Genomic DNA, 20,955 nt, shown 5'->3' with positions numbered 1-20,955 from the left:
ATTGGCAGTCACTGTAGTGGATATATTTAATTTTAAAAAGCTAAGACAGTTGGTCAGTGTTTATTCATACATAATATGTTTAAAACTAAAGGCTATATTACTAATTATAATTTAAGACATAATTGCCATTAAAGTAAGTTATTTTAGTATCAGTAATACATATACATAATAGTATTTAAAAATGACATTGTGTGTCAAAAATATGATAATATAGGTACTTTAAGGTTTTATGTACCCACAAAAAATATATTTAAATTAAAACAAAATAACTAATATTTTTACAACATGAACTAATTGTTAAAACTCTTGTTATAAGCATTTAATCCTCAGTTATAAATGTTTAACTTCAAAATATTTTGCAATTTTTTAAATTGAAATGGATTTTCCATGGATTTTTTTTGTTTCTGTTCTTAAACTAGAACCAAAATGAAAACATACAAAAATAAAATAAATTTCTACAATCATATCACATTGATTATAATTATTATTTATTCATTGATTCTTTTTCATTTATACAAAATCTTATTAAAAACCATTTAATATCATTTAGGTTTAATGATCTTTAATATCATTATCATAACAAAATAATTAAACAGCCAATAACTTATTTCTATAATAGTGTCTAGGGCATAAGTATTCAAACTTTTTCATCTCACATTTGCGTTTTTGCAAATTATACATAACAAAAAAAAGACAATATTTATTATTTATATTAATAATTTATTTATCATAATATGACATGTAGAAACAAAAACTATAAATATTTAATATTGGTTTTCAATTATAGGATGCGGTTCCCTTCGACAACTGCTGCGTTGCACAGTTTGATTAACCCGGGTCTAGGGTATTATGTATCCCCATTATCATACCCCCCTCCCATACTTTAACTATGCTATACGCAAAAAACTCATTTAATATGCAATTTTTTAAAATTAATAAGTAATAGAGTATGTATACCTCTACAAAAACAAAAATAAATGAAATTTTAATATTTTAATTTAATTATTTTAAAAAATTTTTCAAAAAGATCACATACACAATATGTTTATTTCCATTTACCACCTATAGTTAATAAACACCTATTGAAACCTGCAACACATGAATGCATGATAGGTCAATGGTTGTTCCAACCACTGGGCTATGGCACAGGAATCCGGAGAATAAAATCCCCGACCCTAGGAAAAAAATCCCCAGATTACATTATTAGGTACTCACATAAAAATTATGATTTATATTAATATTATTTTACAAATAGATATATTTTATATTGTACTTATCATTCAAACAATTATGATATAAATGTATAATATAATACCATGAAATAATATATTGCGTTTTCTAAAACATTTTGGCAATAATGTATTATGAATTACAGAATAAGATATTAAGATATAAGAACATTAAGAACTTCAAAAATTCAATATAAATATATAAACAATCAACTTCAATCCAATAACAAACTGTAATTATTATTAAATAATATGTCCGTGCGTATTATTCTTCAGAGGATGTCGGCGCCCTATCAGTTTTCTTTTTAGCCTACGCGCAACATAGACAAAATATATTTACTTAAAATCATTTTTCTTATGTTTTGAGTAATTGTTGTTAAATCTAATACTAATAGTGTCTCAACACAAATACACAATTTACACATCATTTTTTAAACTTACATTTTTAGATTCTGAACGGGTTGCGGAGTAATGAATGTATCGATTTTAGAATTTTGTGTCTGTGTACACGGTAAGACGTAAGTTGCAGAAATAATGCTTCAATTTTTAACTTCAATAACTTTTCCAGTTTAAAAGTGAATCTAGTTAATGCAATGAGGAGGTCAAATTTTAAAATTCTTAATAGTTTTCAAAAGCACCTGGAAAAACAAAAGAAGAATTAAGGAAAAACAGGAATTTTTATGCAAAATCAATTTTTTAGTAAATCAATTTTAAATATTGGTGTAACTCTAAAATAAATTACAGTAGACACTTGAAATTTTCACATTCACACTGATTGTTTATACTGGAATTTGCCATATTTGATAAAATCTTCAAATTATTTTAAATCTTTTAAAGTTATTTATAGACTTTTGAAAATGTCAATCACCTATTATATGTTCATTTTTTAGAAACATTACAATTTTATTTGTTGGTAAAAAACTTGAAAATTGAATACAAGGATCCTAATATTTTGTCACAATGGTAGTTAAAAAATATTAATAATGCATATTAAATAGTCACAATTTTTTTTAATAAGCGTTGAATGTTAGAATTTTGACAAAATGCGAAAAAATCACGACAATTTGCAATTCATTTTGAGTTATATATTCATAAATAACTTATATTTATAAATCTAAAATTTGAAAATTCAGTAAATGGTACTTTATAAGTTCGTCTACTTTTATCAAATATAAAATGTCTACCGGAAAGTCATTACATTTTTATGAACATTTGAGTTACCTGCAACATATTGGATACTCACTCAATTTCTTTTGTTACTCTTCAAAAACAAATAACTGTAGAAACTTTAAATTATATGTTAATGTTATCAATTCTTTTACTTGATAAAATTTTCAAAACATTTCAACAATTTCAACTTTCTTTTTAAGAGTATTAAATAAAAGAAGTTGAGCCTGTAGAGTAGTACGATCAAATAGAATGTGAAGAGGGTTCAGGGTATAGTCATTAGTTGGTATAGACTACATACATAGGTACATTTATATGTTTTTTTTAAACTTTTTATTAAAACACACAATCTGTACATTAAGTTTACAATAAGCATGTATGCGGATGTACATTTTTGGCATGCGACGCGTGAAGTGTTCAAAAAGGAGTAATTTAAACCAATTTTGATAGAGTGACTTGTTAATAAAATATACCCAATAACCCAATATGTAAATTATTAAATACTAAATACTATGGTCTATGTAAGTTTAAGTAACCCAGTTTTTAAGGATGTTAGGTATAATATATTATATAAACATGTATGGCTTGAAGCGAAATCCACAGATGTTATTCCAGCATAAATCAGACCGGGGTAGGTGAGTGAATGAAGATCAAATTAGATTAAACGTGGATTTGGTCAGATTATCGGCAACTTCGTTACGATGAACAATAAAGTATTCCAATATGACTGGAAGTATGGAAATCCGAACAAAGTGAATTATATGTAGTATAGATGGAAGTTGAAGAGTTAGAAATTAAGGCTTGTAGAATTGTAGCCATGACAATTTATGAGTCATAGGCTATTGAATAATTATTCGGTGCAAAATTTAAAATTATAGTTATTCAAGTTTAAAGTTATGCTAGTATGCTACATAAGTACATAACACTCGGCTGTGTCGCTATGAAGGAGACTACGAAGTACGAAGGACGAGGATTTTATACATAAAGTTATTTTTTGATGTTGGTATACTCTGTTTCTACTTCTTCCATGGTAACACCCTCGACTTATCAATGTAATAAATATATAGCAGGGACTAAGGTTTAATATATATATGTATAATACTGTATCTAGTACTATAATAGTATAAGTTTGTGATAAATAATAATAAGTATAGTGTATACGAAAGTTTAAAATAATTTTTGATCTGTATGTCTATATGTAATATTTATTGAGGTATTAACAAATAACAAAATTTATTAGTTTTATTGGTGTTTAATTAATTCAATGGACTGTTAAAAGAAGTGATTAACTTTAAATCAAATGGGCCAAAATTCTAGTCAATTCTCTGCTGAAGAGTTAAATGACTATCAGGTAATTTCAAACATTAATTTATTTTATGTATAATATATTAATATATCCCAAATTATATATATATATATATTAATGTGTATCAATTAGGGCTATTAAACATTTTATACAACTGTTGGCTATGGATTTATGTAATATACCTTTTTTTGATGTACATTTTAAATTGTATCACGTCTAAGAAATATTATTTTAATAAATGGTGCCTTGAGAGATAATCTATTTCTCATTGCATGTTAAGCTTATTTTTAAGGTATATTACATGAATGCATAATTTCGTGTAAATAATATAAGAATAAATAATGCAGTATATAGTATATCTACATCTAATAAATCTATTGGTTAACATTTTAAATAAATATTAAGTTTTGAATTTTTTGATATAGATACCTAAGTTATATATTTATTAACTGTAAAAATATTTGTTTTTATTTAAAACATTAAGAGGATAGTTATTATTTTGAATTTTATTTATAAAATATATTTATGCTAAGCTAACTCTAAATGTATATTAAATGCATACACGTACAGTTTACATGTACATTATAATTCATGTTTGTATAATGTTCAGTAGACAATCTTATATTATATTTTTTGTTGATACGATTTCTAAATCCAGAAACAAATCGATAATTTAATTTTTTATCCCATGAATATTTATAATCGAGATTGATACTTGTCTCGGATACTAAACGGGATAATACACGTCTTCAGAACGACAGACCTTATACAGAATAGTAGAGTTAAACTGGGAAAGCGTAACTTCGAAGTTTGTAGGGTTGTTATAAATTAATAGACCTTAAAATAATATAATATATTATAATAATATAATAATACAATATACCGTATATTGTTCGGTGCTTATTATATAAGCACTGATTATGTACAATTTTATATGATATATTCTGTGGTATATTTAAATCATAGATATTCATTTGAAAATATTATAACATCTTAGGTGTATTATATATTATATAATAATAATATTATGTTACAAATACATTCGATTACGGCATAAACATAATATAGATAGATATTATGTCTATGGATTACGGCATCAAAATGTTATCATTTTGTATTATCAGTGTTATCTTATTACTCTATGAGGAGGCTACACACGCAATAATTAGTGTTCTCTCCGTCTATAAATGTACAAAATAAAACTTTTTTGCGCGGGATAGACTCTACTCAAGTTGTAGTGATAGCTAGGATTCGAAATTGATATGCAATATTTATAGTTGAGAACATTATCTGTGAAATATCATTTTTATTTTTTAGTTTTCTCTTTTCCGGTACCACAATTCTCCTTTTTAGATGGTGGAAATTTCGTTTTTCGTAGTACGAAGTTGTTGACAACAATGAAAACTCACGTGGGTGTAGTATCCTCTTAATAATATATTTTAAGGAATCAAATGAACATAATTTTAACGACCTTATTTTACTGTATTATATTACTTTCAATTTTTATTTTATATTCATTATAACATAATTAATTTTTGTTTTTAAGTAAAGTACTCGTATGTCTAAGCCTTATAGTATTTATCTATTATATTTTTCGAAAAAATGGATTTTGTTTTTTGTGCAACTTTCAAAAAAATTAATATGTTTATAATAGCAATTTATATTCACCGTACAATTTGCAAATATTTCGACTGTTTTCGAACTATTTTTAAGCATTTGAAAATTACGAATTTTAATTATTGACGATAAAATTTTTTTTATCCTTGTAAATTTAAGTAAAAATGTAGACAAAACATAAAAAAAATGTCTAAGACTTTACAAAATCCCCTCAAGTTTAATTACACTTTAAAAAAAGTTTACCAAATAAACCAGTTGATTTTTAACAGACATTTAAAATTAGAAATTGGATATTCACAGTTAACCGTTAGTTACACGTAAATTAATACATTTTGAAACAACGATTTTTTGATTTTTTTGTTTTTAAAAATATAGTAACTATAGTGGTACTTAAAATTTTAATAAAATGTTTATTTATAATATTATTTATGCATACAAGGTTTTCCAAACATTTCGACTCTTAAAGAATTATTTTTAAAAGTTTGAAATAGTAAGTTTTTATTCTAAAAATGTCAATAACTTTTTTTTCGGTAAGTTTAAATGCTTAAAGTTTTAATAGAAAGTTCCTCATAAATGATAAAAATAGCAGTTTATAAATATTAAAAATCTATAAGTACAACTTTTTTTCAGAGTATTTAGAGTTTAAATGCTAGCTTGTAAATGCACCTCCCTCCAAGAAATTAATTTCAATATACGCCTAGGGCGTCCGTGTTTTATACAAAATTGATGACTTTGTAAACTCTCAATGTCCATTATGATTTATGAGCAATTAGTATGATCCACAAGATTGTCTCTTGTACATACAATATAATACCACAATAATATATTCGAGGTCACTGAATACTGATAGAGTGATAGCTGTTCGTTTCTACTTTCCAGACCGTTATGCCTAGTTTACACGCTGCGCAGTACTTGTCATTATGCCTTGTTTACACGTGACGAGTACTCGGCCGTGTCACTCGTTATGTTGCTTGGTCTTGGTTGTGGGGGTAGTCACTCGGCCCAGCGAATAGAAACTGTTTCTGTTCACTCGTCCGATTACTAGCCACTAGGCCGAGTACTGGTTCCTTGAGTTCACACGGGACAGTGCTCGGCCGAGTACTCGTCACGTGTAAACAAGGCATTAGTGCTTGTCACTCGCACTATGACTAGCTACTTGTCATTAGTAAATAGAACGGCGTTCTATTCACTCGCACTCCCGGTTTTACTAATACTAAGCAGTAAGCACTATTTTTTCTGTTCACACGCAATGTGTGAGTGCGAGTGACAAGTACTACGCAGCGTGTAAACCCGGCATTATATCCATACGCCTTTTACACATGCGCAAAAGTGCGGGCTATTACGATCGGCGTTACCTGCGGTCTCCGGGAACTACTATCACGCCTGTATTATATTGTTTGTAGGTCTATAATAGTCTTTGTCTCTTTGATCACAGCTATAGATTTAATTGATATAACAAAATATTTCGGGTCCCGGGTATAGCTTGATGCGCAAGCGCGGCCGCAGCCCGCAGGGCATGCATTATTTGGCTGCCGGCGTCGACAGCTCTGGTCAGTGGTCAGTGGTCACCATAGATAAAATAATAAATAAAATTAAAGTTGGTATAGTCACTGGCCTGTCGTGTAGCGTTGACGTTATCCACCAAACCACTTGGCACCGCTGGCGGGCGTCTGGCACCAGAGATTTGTGTATTGTGTGACGACTGACGATTCCTCACGGAAAGTCACGTGACTAAATTGACGAGCCCGCCGCGCTATCTACCAGCATTCAATTCAACGGAAACATTGTGTTTTATTACATTCAAATCATTAAATTTACATAATGTTATTAAATACTAATAATTTATAAACAAAAATTTAATATAATTATACCACGTTAGTTAATTACTATTTTTTGTAGTGTGGTTCAAAATGTGTTTATTAATGAAGCAATATATTATATTCACTTTCTTAAGAACGCTGCGTGTTGTCAGGGGTACCCGTGTAATAAATCATGCAAACTTCATAGTTTTGTGCTTTTGATTTTCAATGTTCGTTCATCAAAAATTTTCTACAGCCATTGCGAATTTGCGAATTAACGATTAGCGATTCGCGATTGACCTTTAGACGTAGTTAATATTTTTTTATAATACGTTTCGAATTTCGATTTTGAGTTATGGTATGAGGTTTAATCAGTGTAGCCATACTTTTAATGTTTTGAACTATTTACTGTGTATTATCCAGTACAAATTACATACCTAAACATATTATTTGTTAGTTTTACTTGGTTATCAGTGTAACTATAATATTCCAAAAGGGAATGTAAATAATTTTCATAGTGTCTACACTGATACTAGGATAAAGTTTGTTGCCCGCTTATTATCATTAAGCTTCCCGTATTCTCATTTTAAAGTATTTGATATTATATAGTTTCTCGTCGGACGTGTAAATATATTCATCGCGGTCTTTATTGGCGGTTGTTGCAAAAAACTACTCTTGTATGTACAAAGAACCAGCCATGGATGACAATCCACCTTTGAAGAATGGTGATCCCATGGAACTTTCCTCCGATGACATACTTGGTGTAATGAAAAATATTTCAATGGTCAAAAATGGCTTAATGTCTTATGAAAATGATACTGAACAAGTTGAAATTGGTAATAGTGATGCAGATGCAATGTTTTCTATTGGCGATAATGATTTAAGTTCTTTTGAAAGAGATCTATTGGATAATGTAATTGGAATGGCAGAAGAAGAAGTAGTTACTCAATACGATGAAACGCCTACAGTAAAAGAAAATTTCAACAAATACATGAACAAAGGTAAAATGTTGAGCGAACGACTTCAAAAAATAATATCAAAGCTACAAAATATACAACTAAAAACTATGAGCAAGTGCTCCACTCAAGAAATCTATAATGTTCTACAATCACAAAAAAGTAACGCTATCAAAAATATCAAATCAACATTGCTCAAAGTTCAAAAAAGGCAATCTAATCCATTTTTGAAGAGTTTACTTTGTGATGAAATTAAAGATGGTGAAAAGGTCTTCGGAATGCTAGAGTCACAAATTAAAACAGTGAATGAAGAATATGACTCGGAAGCAACAGCTAGTGATTCAGAAAGTGATACGTTAGGAGAAACTAGCGACGAAGAATTTCAATCATCTAATCGTCCTATTGAGAAAAGAAATGATTGGAAATGGCTTCATGAACGTGTAAGTATTGCGTATCGATTAACTTGGCTGGTTAATGTTATGTCTGACATAGAGTTCAAAATCAATTTTTATAATGAAGCATTAAATCGATATTCTTCTCATCCTTATGTACAAGACCAGGAAGAAGAATCTGGTAGAAGATGTTTTCCATATGAACCTAAAACTCAACATAGAATGTTAATGCAACCTCCACTCATAAACTTGGCTGCAGCTCTAAAAAAGGGGGACAAAGCAAAATTAAATCGTATTAATCCCTGTGACTGTTATGGGATTGATTCTTGTCCTACTTGTGTAAGTCTTCAGCGCCATTCAAATGATTCCGGCCATTTTTTGAGTGACACTTTTCATCCAGTTCTATCATATTCTAAAGATATTTCCTTAAGTGTTGCATTGTCTAATGAGTTAGGAAAATCATCTTTTCATCTAAAACAAAAAAATAAGTCTTCATCTGATACAGATTTTAATAAATATTTTGTGGACCGGACACCTGAACAAAGTCCTCCTGTGAGGCAAGTTCCACCTGTTAAATTACAAAATGCTTGGCCTACTCGCAATGATCCAATTACTAAATTCAATCGAAATCAAAGACAAGCTAGAAAAAGGAGGCGTATGCGTTATAGCAAGCATAAAAGAAGTAGAATGGATGAAGATTATAAATATAACAGTCGAAGAAGTAGTGAAAGTGTTTGTGACGATGATGATCTTGATGAGGTGTATGAAGAAGACAATTATGACTCTGATCCAGATTATAGCCCTTGGTTTCCAAGAACAGGAGATAAAACATACAATTCTAAACGTGAATATGATATCGACAACATTGTTATACCATACAGTATTGCTGCTGCATCAAGAGTTGAAATGGTCAAATATAAGGAAATAGTAACACCTAAGTGGCGCATTGTTAAAGAATTAGATGTAGATCCAGTTGAATTTGCTGCAACAATCCCAGAACCTGACGTTGTTGAAGATCTTGATGATGGAAGACGCAATGCTCATCATGAAGCATGTGAAATTGAAGAACGAATGAGATTCAGGACTATAAAGAAACAAACAGAGCGCACTCATAAGAATAGTGGGCATTGTAGTAGTGGTGAGAATACATCTGAAGCAATGTCACCACTATTTGAAAGTCGGTCCCCAATGCCTACTGTGGAAGAGGAACCTGATGCAGGACCTAGTAATCAAGATTGGAACCAATAAAATATTTTTATTAATTATTGATGAATAAATGTTGTATATTATAAACTGTAAAAACCAAAGTTAATGCTTTAAGTTAGTTTCACATAAAATTAATTGTCATATTTAGGTATATTTTTTTTATAAATTAGTACTAATGTAAAATATATTTTCTTTACTCGTTGTATTATACAAGTTGTATAGTAAAATATAGCCTGATAAATATTTACTTTTATTTTCAAAGTGGACAATTATATTTCATTAAGATAAATCATATTTTCTCATTTATTTTATTTTTAGGATCTCACTTATTTTACAAAAAAAGAAGTTTTGATGTAAGTACCTACCTATATAATAAATTATATTAAATAAATATTACTACGAATTTTGGGAATTTTATCATATATATCTAAAAAATAAGAGTATGTATAATACAATATTTAGTGCACATGAAAAGTTCAAGTCATTAGCTCCTGAAAAAGTGGGACATAATAAAAATGCTAAATTAGCTCTAAACAAGGTCCTTAAGCTACCTGAATTAGCGGCTAATCCTTTTGGTGAACGTATGTGTCAAGTATTCAGTTCTAGTCAGGATGGGGATTGTACATTTGAAGATTTTTTGGACATGATGTCAGTATTTAGTACTATGGCACCTGCTGATGTAAAGGCTGAACATGTCTTTAGAATTTTTGGTAAGAGATAGTATGGTTAATGTTGTATGGTATGCAATTTACACAATTTATTAGGATTTTAAATTCTAAAATATAAGTGTAGGATTAATTTATTATTTCTAAAAACTATAAAGCAATAAAAACATTTCATTAAAAAGAGGTTTAACCAGTATATTACTGGTTTTATGGTGCTGTTTAATATACAAGTTTTTTTTATAATTTAAGATTATGTTAAAATTATATTTATTTTAAAAAAGCTGGCTATCAAAAGTGCATGATATATTTTATTTCTGACTTGGAATATTGTTGAAAAGATTTTGAAATTGTTCTTCATCTTTAATTTATCAAATATTTTCTATGACTAAAAAATAGTTCAATCATCAAATATTTTAATCGATTTTTTATATATTTTAATCAAAATGTTTAGATTTTGATGGTGATGACATGTTGGGTGTTGGAGATATAAAAAAAGTAATTCAATGCTTAATTGGAGAACAAAATGCCTTTAATGATAATGATCTTAAACGATTGGTTCAAAAAATATTTGAAGAAGTAGATTTTGATGACGACGGCGCGCTTTCATTTTCTGAATTTGAACATGTAACTGACATGTGTCCAGATTTTGTTAAGTCAGTATATATTTCTTAAAGTATTATCAGTGCTTGTTTAAATTGTCTTGTTTGTATTTTATAAACATTGGATTTTAAATTTAAAATTTTTTTTTATAGTTAATATACTGTGTAAATTTGAATTGCATGGTTTTTACTTTTTGTTATATAAATATGCTTCCTTAGTTTAAGAAACAATTTTTTCTTAGATATTCACATTCATAACATCATTTGAGGATGAATGTGTTAATTTTTTAACCTTCATATGTTATAGACAGGAGTGGATTGCCCTATCGGGAAATTGGGAATCTCCCCGATGGGCCGGTTCTTGTGAGGGCCGCTTTAATTATTATAATATAATTACAAAAAAAAAAAAAATTATATTCAAAAACATAATCTAAATATTTTCAAAATTCCTATAATGAAAAAAAGTGTACAAAAATTGTGTTGTTTGCTGCTTTAATGTATATTAATGAAATAAAAGATTTACAGTGATGTATATTATCAACTAGCTCTAGGGTAAAAGTATCTACTTACGCTTCCTTTGACTCAGGTATATAAACTAGGTGGCTTGCAAACGCTCATTTTCAATTTTAAAAGTAATTAAAACTCGCTTGAGAAATACAATGAACGAATATAAATAAAGTTATTATTGAACTATTGAAAAACAAGAGCAAATTAAAACTGTCTATTTTTTTATACTTACTGTATGTATAATACAAGGTAATAGGTTTATTATGAACAGTTGGAGAAACAATAAAATGTATTTAGTATTTACCTATATAAAAGGATTAGAACATTAAATGAATGTTTAAATTGAATGTCTATTAGTTACAAAATATTTAATGATATTTTCTGTATAAATATATTTAAAAATTATAATAAGATTAAACTTCAGGTTCAAGTTAGAACAGTCTGAACAGGTTAACCTTATCTGACTAACCTAAAACTGTAAACATATCTTTAAATGATAGGTACCTAATATATTTTACTAATATTTACAGATGACTCTAAACAAATTTTGAAATTTGAGTAGAATTATGGCCATTTTTTTTCTTCAGTTGATGGGGGCGGGTTACATTTACAGTGCTGAGCCGGTTTGATCCATATTTCCTGAGCTGAAAAAATTTGCCAATCCGTCCCTGGTTATAGATCAGTGGTTCTTAATGTGATTATTAGAATTTTAAATATATTTTAGGGTGATATTCATAGGTATTTAGATTTAGTAAAATTAGAGGGGCTAAACCCTCAACCTTCCTACCTAGTTGTCTATGTCAGAAAAATATTGTAGGTACTTATAATTATGTTTATGGTATTTAATATGTATCACATATAGTATAATTAGTAACTACTGTTAAAGTATGTATAATTTTTGCTCTGTAGTAATAGTTGTACGGACCAAAGATTACAGAAAGTGGTAAAGTTTGAACCTATCTATTCATAGTTATTGGTTATCATTGGTTAGCTGCATCTTGTTATTATTACTGACTCATACATAGACTGACTATTATAAGTCCATATGCTCACATATTTCAAAATACCTTTCCTCAATCTCTAGAATCACAAATCTAATAGAATCTATAATAGATTGTCAGATGATTGATACACAAATTAGTATCACAGATTATATAAAAGGTTTTATATAATCTGTGTTAGTATCATGAGTAATGTGTCGATGGTTAAAAACTTAAATTCGTCGTCACTTAAAGAACTAGATGACTGAACAATTTTTGCTTATTTGATTTAAAGTTTATTTTTCTTAAATTTTTTTTATAATTTAACTTTTAATCTTTTTTACTTATTTACTAGTGCCTCTTTAGTTGTTGCTTAATTTTGAATTTATTTTTTCATTTGACATAGTTTAAGTAAGTATTAGTGCTTAACTCATATGTGAGTGCATATTTCATAGCATTTTAGTGGTTTGAATTCCAACTTCTATTTATTAAGTTCAATTTTGTTTTAAGAACACTTTTTAGTTGCTATTATCTGCTGTAAAATATAAACATAAAACTATATCATATATCATCTATATAGTTGTGGTTATCATTAGAATTTGGGGTAGTATTCTGAATACTTTTTTAACATCCAATCACATCTTAAAAATAATTTTATTCTTTTTCCGTCATAGAAATTGTACTTGTATATTTTTATACTAAATATTTTATACTTACATATTATTTTGTTTTATACTGTTATTAGGGGGACAATAATGATATCTTCCAATTTTGTAGCAACGAGCTAGCGATGACGTGATATTATTGTGACTCAGGATTTCCTATAATAAGTTATTAACTAATGGGTGCCTATATCCTATTACAGTAGTCACTCGATAATTCAAAATTTAAGGTACCAAGTTTCAAATTTGATTTATAGAAGTTTTCGATTTACCGAGTGTTCGAATAATCGAGGGAAAAAATTAATTTAAATTTAAAAGAGTTGAGAAATTGTATGTATGTACATGTTACATTAATTTATTATAAATACATATTATATTAAAGAAATTTGTTGTTATTTTTTTTTTCATGATAAATTACTGGCCACAATCTAGTGCAAAGCGTTGCCTAATTTACTTATGGCAAGATCTTGATTTGAATCATAGAGGTTGTGAGATAAAAATTTGAATTGTAGTGTGTCCCACCGACAGACATTTTGAACTATCGAGGGGACCGGAATACATGTATTTTTTTCTAATTATAGAGGTTTTCTCGGGAGACTTTGCGTTTAGTTCGATTTAGGGAGTTTTTTGAATTATCGAGCGACTACTGTGTATATAAATGTATAATCCTTTTTTCCCTCTCCACTGAAAATAGAACTGAATTTGAATATGATTTTTTCTTCTTAAATAATATCTTGACTTTATTTGAAAAATTACAATCTATAATACAGTATGTACAATAAGTAATAATAATTTAAAAACAGTTGATAACATAAACATGTGAGGAGGAAATCATATATTTGTGACACCTCTTAATATTATTAAATCTTAAGTTTTCAAGTCGTGGCACGTTCCTTTTGAGGCATCTGATTGGGGATTATAATTTACAACTAATAGATAACTGGATATATGTGTATTAATGACATTATTAAATGTTCATTAATAAACACTGAATTGAAAAAAAATATCTTTGTTATTGAGATCTAATAAAAAATCACTAATCTACTAAAAAAAGTATTCAAAAAATATTTGTAATCATTTTTTGAAGTAACTTGGGTATATTATTTTCATAAAGTATTCAAACGCATATCCTAAATACTTTTAAAAATTATTTTATCTAAGTCTGGTTATCGTTATAGGTAACTTTTTTATTAGACTTTATTTTTTCTAAATGTGTGACCAACTTCATTTTAAACGAAGATAAAGGTTGGATAAGTATAACAAGGTGAGAGTAATAAGAAAATAAGAAAGAGAATAGATATTAGTGGAATTAGTTAATTATTATATTATAGTGATTAGTGAATGAAAGTATAGAGAGAGTGGAAACTTTATGGTTGTTATAATTGAGAAATCTATTCAATATGTCTTGGCTGGTGTGCTAGTACAAGTGGTGCAGTGTAATAATAAACTATGACATTGTAAAAGGAGGCCCCTACCATCCTCCTCTTTTTTTCAATTTAACAATTGAATGCAAATCAAAGTATTACATAAAGCACTATTTTTTTTTAAACTTTTAGGCTGGTTTTATGTGGTTTTAGATAGAAAATACATATACAAGGTGATCCATTTAAGTATGTACACAAATTAGATTGAAAAGTACTTTTTTCTAATTTTTTTAGTTTTTAGGTTTATGTTTTTTGAAAACCGTATATTTAAATTTTTTTCATCCTTATATTTATTGTTAAAACCACTATTAACTTTTGATTTTCAAATGGTAGCATATAATTAAATTATCATGTATTAATAAAATTATTTTTCGATATCATTGAATCCAATTAGTTCAATTTACTTGATAAATCAATAAATGATTAGGGTTAAAATTCTAAGTACAAATATTAATCTTTAATTAATTGTTATTTATTTTGTTACCTTGGATTTAGCAATACCAAATTTATTATTATCTTCTGGTCTGTACAGTTATTGGAAAAATAGTAAAAACCACCAATACTTTGAAGAGCTGTATCTCACAAATCGATCAATAAAAAATAAAAATGTCAACACGTAGATTCATGAAAAAAATGGTTATATTAATTTCTGATATTTTAATTATATATTATCATTTGAAAATCAAAAGTTTATAGTGGTTTCACCAATAAATATAAGGATCAAAATAATCAAAATATTATACGGTTTTAGAAAAACATAAACCTAAAAGTTTAAAAAACAAAAATTCAGAAAGGTTAATACTTTTCAAGATAATTAGTGTACTCATGGATCGCCCTATATAGTTAATTCTTTTGAGGTTAAATTTGAAATTTTCAGGATTTTTTTGATTAAGAAATACAAAATCAGAGATTTTTACAGATGTTTTCAATTAAAATTCGTATGAAATAAAATATGTGTACGAAAAATAAATTTTTTAGCTATTTTGTTGTAAATTATTTTAAAGTACTATTCATACTGTAACCAAAAAATCCGAAAAATGAATGCTATATATCTATAGTAGCTGCTATTAATCATTTGTGTATCATTATATCTTTATAGTTAAAATTCTTTGTATATACAATTGTGGATCCTCAGTGTCATTCCAATATTTAGCTGAAGACTATTATTAGATAGTTTCAAACCATTAATTTTACTTTTGTTGGAATTGTTCTCTTTTAGTAGTTTAACACACTGTTAAAATAGGAGGTTTATTTATTATGATAATAAGACTAAGTCGGTTCATCAAGGTTTATGTCAGCAAAGTTATTTGGTGAATTTATGGAAAATGTAGTTAAACAATTTATCAAAAATAAGATGATTGTTTAATATGTCAAGAATTTAGTAAGCAGTGTTTACTCGTTACTTGGAGAGAAATGTAATAAAGTTACTTTATTCGTTACTCTAATAAAATTACTTTACTTTTCAAATTGAAAAGTAACTCATTACTTTCTCATTAAAAAAAATAAATATTGTCATAGAGTTCAAAATTTTGAGTTCAGCTGTATAAGGAGCTTTAATAAATATATATAGTATATTACTATAGTCGATTGGTAAACATAATAATACCCGCATTATAGACATACTATTTTTACAATTCGCAAAAGGTAGGTACTTAATAATTCGAAACCGTAACGCGTTATTCAATAGAAATTACTTATCAAAAATAATTTTCCATTACATTTTCGTTACTTGGAAATAATTCTAATGAAATTACGTAACGCGTTACTTTTGTTACGTTACTACCCAACACTGTTAGTAAGGCTAGTTATGAAACCATTTAGAATTTTTAACCGTCGTTGATGTTGAAATTAACTGTAGATAAAGGTTGATTTGCTCCATGTTTTGCTCTATCACAAATTTTTCAATCATCAAAGAATGGAAGAGTATTAAGTTTTTGAGGTTTCACATATAGTGGTATGTATGGTTATTGCAAATAAAAATAATAATTAGCTGGACACGGAATGTAAAATATTAACAAATTATTAATAATATATCTAAAATGAAGATGATTTATAGTAAATATAGCATATAAAAAGAAACAATTAAAAACAGTATGAATTATTAACTAACAAAAAATAATTTGACAGTTAATGTCATTACTATAATTTAACCAAAAATTTTTTTTTTGTATTTTAAATTTATGAGTGTTACTAAATAATATATTTTATTTTTACAGGATGTTCAATATTAAACTTTAAAAAATAAGCTGAAAAAGAAGAATATAAGTTAAAAAATAGAATACCCATATTGAAAATAATTTTATGGACAAATTATACTTTATTATTATTATGTTTAAATTTTTATTTATTTTTTACAACATATACTTATAACATATAAGTCGAGTTGAGAATATTGATTGGCTTATGAAAAAATTTAAAATTAAATTAAAAATTAATAAGTTTTTCCAATGGTATTTATTTCTTATGACTTCAAGTATCCCCTGCAAAAGAATAAAAAATATTTGTTAAGAAAATAATAAACAATAACATATTAAGGGCCGTTCTTACAATGTCCGGTTAAGTGTCGGTTAAGACTAACCGGTAGAATTCTATCGGTTAACTCATGATAAATTCTTCCGGTTAGTGTTATCAGGCACTAACCGAGCATTGTAAGAATGGCCCTAATAAGTTTATATTATGCCGTTAAAATGCTTTTAGATCCATAGATGCTTATATTTGTTGTTATCAAACATTTAACACCATCATAGATATATAATGTACAAAATGTCAAATGATATTATATTTTATTGTTGTAATGATTATTAAATAATGGCAACAATAATTATTTATAAAATTTTAAATACTTAATATCTGAGTTCTATCATAGATGACGAGACTTAAAATTTAATAAAAGATACTACAACAGGTAAGTCTATATACTCATCAGCTAAGGAATTTAAAACAAAAGCTTCATTTTTAAAGATTTTGTGTTGAACCCTTTTAAATTACACTCCCAAAAGAAAAATTAACAAGAACAAAAATTCACAAGATAGTCCATCAAGACCAATTCATTTAACAAAGCTCAATTAAGATAAATCTGCTTCAATATGACATATCAAACAGCAATTAATTTAGTTAGGTTGTCAATAACACTGTGTTCAATGTAAATATAACTATCAAAAATTGAAGCAAAAAAATTAGCAACCTCGTCATTAGTACTAAATACACTATTAAAATTTGTTTTAGGTATATTTGCAAGACTTTATTTATAACAAATTTCCAAAAAGTTATAAAATAATTAGTAAGACAAAATACGGCATATTCAATAAAAAAAATTGTAGACATTGATTTAAACTTTGAACTAAACAAAAAAAATTACCGCAGTCAAGGAGTTCAAGATGACATAGAAATAGCATGGGCTTTCTTTTTGAAGAAGACTATTTAAGTTCTTCCTAAACTGAAAAGTTTAGATTTTGTAATAAGATTTATAGGAATGAGAACAATATTTTATTCATTTTTAAATTAATTGTAGTGTTTTGAAAAAAAGTTAAAAAATATTTTTTTCTAAATTAATTATTTCCAAAAAAATTGTAGATAGCAATTTTATAGTTTATTTTTATGAAAATATCAATGTTTATTAGAAAACCAGAATTTTGATATCCCCATTATTTCGGGAGATATCCCAATGGGTAATCCTCGCAGGACATCCTATACAGGGTGTCCCAAAGAGATCTCACATTTTGACGAATGAAATAACTTTGGTTCTAATCAATATTTTTTAAAAATGTCTTTAAAATATAACCCATAGACACTTGCGCTACATTTTAGAATACATTTTTTATTTTTTAATACTGAAAATAAAAAACTTAAAAATTGATAAATTTTTTTTTCGAAATATTCAATATAGCCAATATCTAAATTTGATTTTTAGAAAAATTTAAATGGTAAAAACACTTATTTTAGTCATAAGGCTGATTTTTTACAATTTTTTTAAATATTAATATTTTCGTTAGGTAAATTATAGTAATTTATAGTTTATACATCACATATTATTAAAATAAATACAATAAAAAAAAAATTAGATTTTAACATGCACTTATTTAAAAATGTTCTTATAAAATATTTAAAAAAAACTTTATTATTATTTGAAATTACAAGGTTTCTAACATAAACTAGATCGTAATTTATTTTCGAAAATATTGATATTTAAAAAAATTGTAAAAAATCAGTCATTTGACTTAAATAAGTGTTTTTACCATATACATTTTTTTTAAAATCAAATTTACAAATTGGCTTTATTGAATATTTCGAAAAAAATTTTTATCAATTTTTAAGTTTTTATTTTCAGTATTAAAAAATAAAAAATGTAGCGCAAGTGTCTATGAATTATATAAGAAATTTTTTTAAAATATTGATTAGAACAAAGTTATTTCATTTGTCAGAATGTGAGATCTCTGTGGTACACCCTGTATATGTATACATAAATACTAAAGAACAAATTATAAATGATCCATATAATCCGGATGCCTGGATCAGCAAGACTACTGTAATTATAATATATTAATTATTAAGAGTGCCCAACACCCATATTAGTTGTCTCAGTCTTACAAACACGTTACATAGCAAATTTACACTCAGCAATGCACTATCATAGAAGTGAGTTATGCGTGTATAATAAATTGTAAACTAAATAAATAAATAAATACAAATTTTACAATTTATTATACACACATAACTCACTTACACACTGAATTATCATAAAATTCTTCCAATAATACGCAGATAATATTTTTGCCAACAATTTTCATAATAGGTCTATTGACTCTTAAGCTAAAAGAGTAAAATGTGTACCGCTAAGTGTAAATTTGCTATGTTACGTGTTTGTAAGACTGAGACAACTAATACAGGTGTTACGCTCTTAATTAATCAACTCCCTATTGTAAACAATATAATATTGTTATTTGCTTTTATTTGAAAATTTTCTTGAAATTCGTTAGAATAAACTGGTTCAATATGAGCCCCTGTTATCCAGCACTGGAATAATGAACCAGGATCCAAATATCCCAAAATGTTTTTTTCATACCTCGTACCTTTTCATAGCCTAGCGGCATAGCCAATTTCTAGTTTGTAACATCATATATATAAAAATATAAAATCTCAAAGTGGATTTGAGTGATAAGAAACAAATTCTTATAACGTTAAACTTTAAAATTATGAAAAGTTACTCAAATATTATTTACAAATTATAAAAGTATATAACTAAAATAAATAACTTTTCTTAAAAGTTGAAACAATAATCTATACATACGGGAGCTTCATTCTCATAAACGTCCAACATGTGAAATATGATACAATGATGCATGCAAATCCAACACCAGTCAGAAGTGTGCGATTCAATTTTGGAGTTGATTTATTATTGGTTAAATCCAATATAACAAATCCCAAACCCCCAATGTTGAATAGAAAACTTGATGCTAAACCTTCCATGATATACTGTCCATTAACTCTGTAAGGCATAAATGCCACCTATTTAATACAATGCATTATTTAAACAATAATTACTGACAGCAAAATTCAAAAACTATGATCAAAATTTACTGGTTTTGAATGTCCTTTTTCATCTGTAGTCGAACCTACACTAGGTGGTTCTATGATGACATCATATATGATCCCTAAAGAATAATTATATGATTAAATTAAATTAAAATATATTGATAATTGTATATATTATTCATGCATTTACCTCCAGTCACTAAAAAGTATGAAATCGTTACAATCACATACATGAACATGGCAGATGGTTTCTTTAACCATGACGGTCGTTTTAAACGCAGATTTGGGACTTCAAGAACTTTAAAAGGTAAACTATATAATGATTCCATTATCAAAGCATTAACTTTCTAGTATCTTGTGTTTACTTCAGTTGTGTGTAAACTATATGCGATTCTGAATGGGCACAACATTTTAATTTTAATTACATCCAAAAATATAGCCTCGGATTCCTCAGCTAGAAATTACAATTATTTATACCTCACAAACTCAAACCACAGTCGTGGTCACTATACATATAGTACTTAGTTGCTTCTCAGTCCGATAATTGACAATAATTGATAATTAGTGAACAAAAGCAATAAATACTAATAATTTATACGGTTATACACTTATTATCTGTAGGCCCAAGTTAATAGCAATAGGAAAAATTTAAATATTAGTATAACCTGACTACCTGAGATACTATTTTGTCATGACTGTTCTGAGAAATGAGGACCATAGAAAAGAATAACTGTGACACGGGTATGGTCATAGAACAGTAGAATAGAACCTATAGAAGCGACACTATACTACTATAGTACTATACTGCTTGGTGGTCGATCTCTGGTGGTTTAGTGTTGAAGTTGTAAATGATTACCTGGTGGTTTACAAGTGTTGTTACGAACGATTTTTTTTTTACGATAACGGTTTGTTTG

General features: G+C 27.3%; 3 protein-coding genes across 5 annotated transcripts; 2 read left to right on the top strand and 1 right to left on the bottom strand.

Moving 5' to 3' along the window:
• The first annotated feature begins 3,545 nt into the window (after positions 1-3,545).
• Positions 3,546-16,957, top strand: LOC107162431 (calcium and integrin-binding protein 1-like). 2 transcript variants are annotated; one of them, XM_015509325.2, is made up of 5 exons: positions 3,546-3,747; positions 9,991-10,025; positions 10,135-10,382; positions 10,789-10,990; positions 13,169-16,711. In XM_015509325.2, the coding sequence occupies exons 1-5, from the start codon at positions 3,697-3,699 to the stop codon at positions 13,209-13,211; spliced, it is 579 nt and encodes a 192-aa protein (XP_015364811.1). In that variant the 5' UTR covers positions 3,546-3,696; the 3' UTR covers positions 13,212-16,711. The 2 variants fall into 2 exon arrangements, with proteins under 2 accessions (XP_015364811.1, XP_015364812.1); XM_015509326.2 differs by lacking the exon at positions 13,169-16,711 and adding an exon at positions 16,726-16,957 and having other exon boundaries at positions 3,548-3,747.
• nsl1 (non-specific lethal 1) lies at positions 5,928-9,961 on the top strand. The gene has a single exon (XM_089222921.1). It carries the CDS (start codon positions 7,798-7,800, stop codon positions 9,712-9,714), a length of 1,917 nt encoding a protein of 638 aa, XP_089079047.1. The 5' UTR covers positions 5,928-7,797; the 3' UTR covers positions 9,715-9,961.
• Positions 16,804-20,854, bottom strand: LOC107162418 (oligosaccharyltransferase complex subunit ostc-A). Of its 2 annotated transcripts, none has more exons than XM_015509299.2 (5): positions 20,519-20,852; positions 20,232-20,434; positions 20,087-20,160; positions 19,797-20,014; positions 16,804-16,989 (listed from the first exon to the last, which is right to left on the bottom strand). In XM_015509299.2, the coding sequence occupies exons 2-5, from the start codon at positions 20,368-20,370 to the stop codon at positions 16,971-16,973; spliced, it is 450 nt and encodes a 149-aa protein (XP_015364785.1). In that variant the 5' UTR covers positions 20,371-20,434; positions 20,519-20,852; the 3' UTR covers positions 16,804-16,970. The 2 variants fall into 2 exon arrangements, with proteins under 2 accessions (XP_015364785.1, XP_089079049.1); XM_089222923.1 differs by lacking the exon at positions 16,804-16,989 and adding an exon at positions 17,915-17,945 and having other exon boundaries at positions 20,519-20,854.
• Positions 20,855-20,955: the final 101 nt, after the last annotated feature.

This window comes from Diuraphis noxia, unplaced genomic scaffold (assembly GCF_037042655.1).
Source record: "Diuraphis noxia isolate RWA-SAM2 unplaced genomic scaffold, SU_Dnox_SAM2 contig0003, whole genome shotgun sequence".
Classification (NCBI taxonomy): Eukaryota; Metazoa; Arthropoda; class Insecta; order Hemiptera; family Aphididae; genus Diuraphis; species Diuraphis noxia.
This window is presented reverse-complemented; position numbering and strand designations above follow the sequence as displayed.